Consider the following 4166-nt stretch of genomic DNA (forward strand, 5'->3'; position numbering starts at 1 on the left):
TAATCTATCGTCAGTAAGTATTTAAATATAGAATAAATATAAATATATCAAATAAATATAATAATATTAACGAATAAATTAATCTAAAATTGGATATAACAAATATTTCGGACATTCACCAAAGCGACTATGTGATTGTTGACATTCACCGGTGAATGTCGACATTCTCCAGATTTCCATGTTTCACCGTAACATATATATATATATATATATACATATATATATTAAGTTATATGTACGTTTTGTTGATATTATATATACGTTAAGTTGAACTATTAATTCAGCGCCGGCAGCTCATACGATTTTTTACAGCAGGGAGATAATTACTTTTTATTATTTTTACATTACTCTCTTCATTTTTACATATTTATTTAACATTTTATTATTTCTAGCATCACAAGGAAGTGATACGAAAAAAATAAGAATTTCTTAGATGTAAAATAAAAATACAATTGATATATAAAGATATTTGAATATTTAATTGCGTTATTTTAACTTTTTAAAGTATAAAGAACAGGAACGTTACTTCGTTCCTGAACGTTGAACGTTATCCCTGATATATAAAATTACGTAATAGAATAAAAATACGAAAATATTAACACGGTGGGAATATTAAAAGTAAGAAAAAAATCTAGAACTTATGATTTTATAGAAAAAGTTTGATTAATTTTTGTGCTGCCAACTACAAATGCTTTAATAAGCAATCCTTTTCCGTGGTGCTGCCATCTGGTATTCAGTTAATTTCAACCGGCATTCTTGCTTGATTTGCTTTCTTCTAGAATTCTAAAAATTATTTTAAAATTATTTTTATTTAAAAATTCACGTCATAGAAAAGTAAAGTAATAGGAATTTTTAAGTATTTTCTTTTTCGTAAATATAATAAGAATTGTTTTCCAAACCAAGACTGCTCATTTTATTGCGGAGAAAGAAGAAAAAAAGTTTGTAAAGGCTATTTTAAATATGTACTATTAGAATCCTATATATAAGAATATAAAAGAAGTAGTATGCGCAATGGTGGATCACAAATTAATATTTAACCAAGGAAAAAAACCAGAAATCACTGAGGAAGAAGGCGGGAATAAGAAGGAGATGAAACAATACGCTAGTATAATAATAGTAATAAGCAAGAGGAAACAGAGAGGATTCAAAAGCCGATTATTTAAAACATATTTAAGTTTGAACCTCCAATTAAACCTATTTTAACTTTCATTGCTCCCACCATCCTCACTGTTTTTCCTTCGACTAAAAATTAGTTTTAGTTCCCTACAAAGTGAAATTACGTATTTAGGGCAGTCTTTACGGAACACTCTGCTGATAAACTTAACAATTCTAGAAAAACATCGCAGTCAGAATGATTTTCTGAAATTCGAAAAGAATTACAGTGACTAAATTTGGTTTGAATAACATTCACACACTTGTGAATCTTCAAACTTCGATCCTGTTTTCCCAGGAAAACTTATTTTTAAATCAACCTCCGTGCCATCGTTACATCGAAAAACTGTTCATTCAATTTCCATTTTGTAGAAATCATAAATAAGAAAGTCATGTTCAAGATGGAAAAGGATATTTTTTCTCTTATTTTTCTATTTTTTGAATTGTTTATAGGCTTCCTACTTCGTACATAAGAGCAAAAATTTAAAGTTTTTTTAAAAAGAAAAGAAACTTACCGTGCCCTTAAAATTTTCCAGCTCTTCTATTTCTTCATCGTATTTGTAACGTTTAGATTTAGCAGGAAGGGGCGGTGTGATAGCTACTTGGCAATATTGCCCACGAAACCTGGGTTTCGCAGGATCCTTTGAGGGCACTTCTGAGTTCAAGCATTGTTCGTAATTTCCAAAAGAATTTACTGTTCCACTAAGCATACCATCTATTATTTTTGAGCTCGAATCAACAACTGTAACAAAAAAATTATAAGTTACAATAGCAACTCAATTGATAGGGATTACCACGGTATTACCACGGTATGCTTGTTGATAGGGATTACCACGGTATGCTTGTTGATAGGGATTACCACGGTATGCTTGTTTGATAGTTTGGATGACATAAATTAATATCTGATAAAATAAAAAAAAAATAAAAAATAAAAAAAAAACATTTTTTTCATGCTAACGTAATGTTTTAGAACAAAAAGAAGTTAAACAATTTTTTTCGTAATTTTCATTGTGCAATATCTACATGACCTCACGTTGAATTCAATCGAAACCTTTCAAACCAACCATCTAAACTTTGGGTGGTATTTACATAATATCTACTTATCTATTTACAGAGATTTTTAAAAGAGTGAGATTCTTTGGCTTACTGTATTGTTAATCTTCCTTTTTCATATCTGTAACTCACTAAAACTTTTTATGGAGAAATGAGGCATAAATGATTTAGTTGACATTATGTAGTTGGCCTCTACTATTTAACTATTCTGCGACCAATCACAAAATAGATATTCTGCTTTAATGGCCGAGAAAATTTGGATTTGATAGAAATTGAAAAAGTATGTGAAGCGCTTGTGATAGTATCATAATTGGGTAATCCAAGATTTACATTGTATTATGAAATCCTTTTTGAAAACTATCTATATAAATACTTTTTTTTACTTTAAAAATTAAACAGATATTTTAAAAGAAAATCAAAGGATTAAATGTAAATGGGTTGATTTTTTTTAATTTAAAAAATTAAAAAAAATCGTAAAAGTTTGAACAGAATGCAAATTTTGAAGAAAAACAAACTATAAAGGTCTATAATATGTGAGATCCTAAAAATATTCACACATTTTTTTAAAATTGTATTTAATAAAATATTACAGAAAATTAAACTTGAAATAAAAAATTGAAGGCTACAAACAAAGTTGTGAGCTACCTAATTTCTGAACACTAATAAAAAAAAAACTTATCGAACTCAGAATAGGGCTAAAAAAAATTTTTTTATAGGGTGCCCCTTAGATTGCACACGGTAACTGGGGACTCTTACTGCGCATGAAATCATCCATTTTCCTATTTTTTTTTTATTGCAATTTCATATTAGAAAAATTTCACTAATTGTAAGTACATGCTGATGACGTTTTTTTTTTTTTTTTTTTTTTTTTTTAAANTTTTTTTTTTTTTTTTTTTTTTTTTTTTTTTAAATTTTAAAGCTTTTATCATTTGGCAATACTAAAGCTAATCAGTAAAATTTAAATTTAAAGGAAAATTGTAAGCTCAGAAGGTTTTAATGTATTTTTGCTAAGCCACTCTACTTCAGTAATTTGGGTATACAAATATTCAACCAATAATGCAAAGAAGTTTATTAACAAGCATAAAATTTTTCCATTTTAAAATAAGTCTGTAATAATTGAAATCATAATGATGAAAATATGCTAATTAGAATACTTTTAAAGTTTTAAATATCAGTAATAAATTTTGAAATATATATGAAATTACCTTGAGCTTAAATGAAACCTTTAATTAACACCACCTTTAATTAGGATAATTCAGAAGCACATAAATACACTCTATAACAAAAAAATCGATGTGCCAAGAAGGAGTTGTCCGATTGAAACGAAAAATGGTGTATAGGAAGACAACGTACAGAATAGTAAATGATCAAAATTTCAGAACAATTGAATAATTTATTGCAGAGTTACAGCAACAAGTTCAATGAGGTGTTGACCCGCCTCTAGCAGGGCCCGATTAACCTCTGAAAATAGGGGAAGCATAATAGGATTTTGGGGGCCCCCTAACTGGAGCAAAAGAAATTTTTGATATTTTTCGCCCATAAACAATACATTTTAAAGAGACAAGAACCATGTGAAAACTATTAGAACCTTAGAAAGGAATACAGAGATCTTATGCAATCATGTTGGGCCCTTCTTTACGTGCTTTATAGTAACAAAAACATGTTAACAAAATTTAAATATTTCAATAAATTAAATTATAAAATTACTTGTTGTTATACGAAAGGTTCTTTGCAAGATTAGTCTCTTATTTTACGCCAATTCGTTTACTAGCGGCAGAACAACACAAAATTCTAATTCAGCATAAATTATTGTTACTGCACCAGAAAAATCATACCAAATAATTTTCAAACATGAAACAAAAATATTTTTCGTACTGATAGATATTTAAAAGTCTTGTGTGTTTAGTTCAACAATAAAAAGCAGAGTAAAATTAATTTGAGCACACATGATAGAGAAAAAA

At 28.0% G+C, this 4166-nt stretch overlaps 2 protein-coding genes across 2 annotated transcripts in view; both read right to left on the reverse strand.

Moving 5' to 3' along the window:
* The window catches only part of LOC107452389 (zonadhesin-like), a 547551-nt gene that overhangs the window by 424065 nt on the left and 119320 nt on the right, over positions 1–4166 (reverse strand). The window lies entirely within an intron of this gene.
* The window catches only part of LOC107453577 (O-acyltransferase like protein), a 37308-nt gene that overhangs the window by 29135 nt on the left and 4007 nt on the right, over positions 1–4166 (reverse strand). Inside the window, exon 2 of the mRNA XM_043047163.2 lies at positions 1668–1894. Within this exon, the coding sequence (XP_042903097.1) occupies positions 1668–1894 (227 nt within the window). The remainder of the gene's footprint in view (positions 1–1667; positions 1895–4166) is intronic.

This window comes from Parasteatoda tepidariorum, chromosome 4 (genome assembly GCF_043381705.1).
Source record: "Parasteatoda tepidariorum isolate YZ-2023 chromosome 4, CAS_Ptep_4.0, whole genome shotgun sequence".
NCBI classification, from domain to species: Eukaryota; Metazoa; Arthropoda; class Arachnida; order Araneae; family Theridiidae; genus Parasteatoda; species Parasteatoda tepidariorum.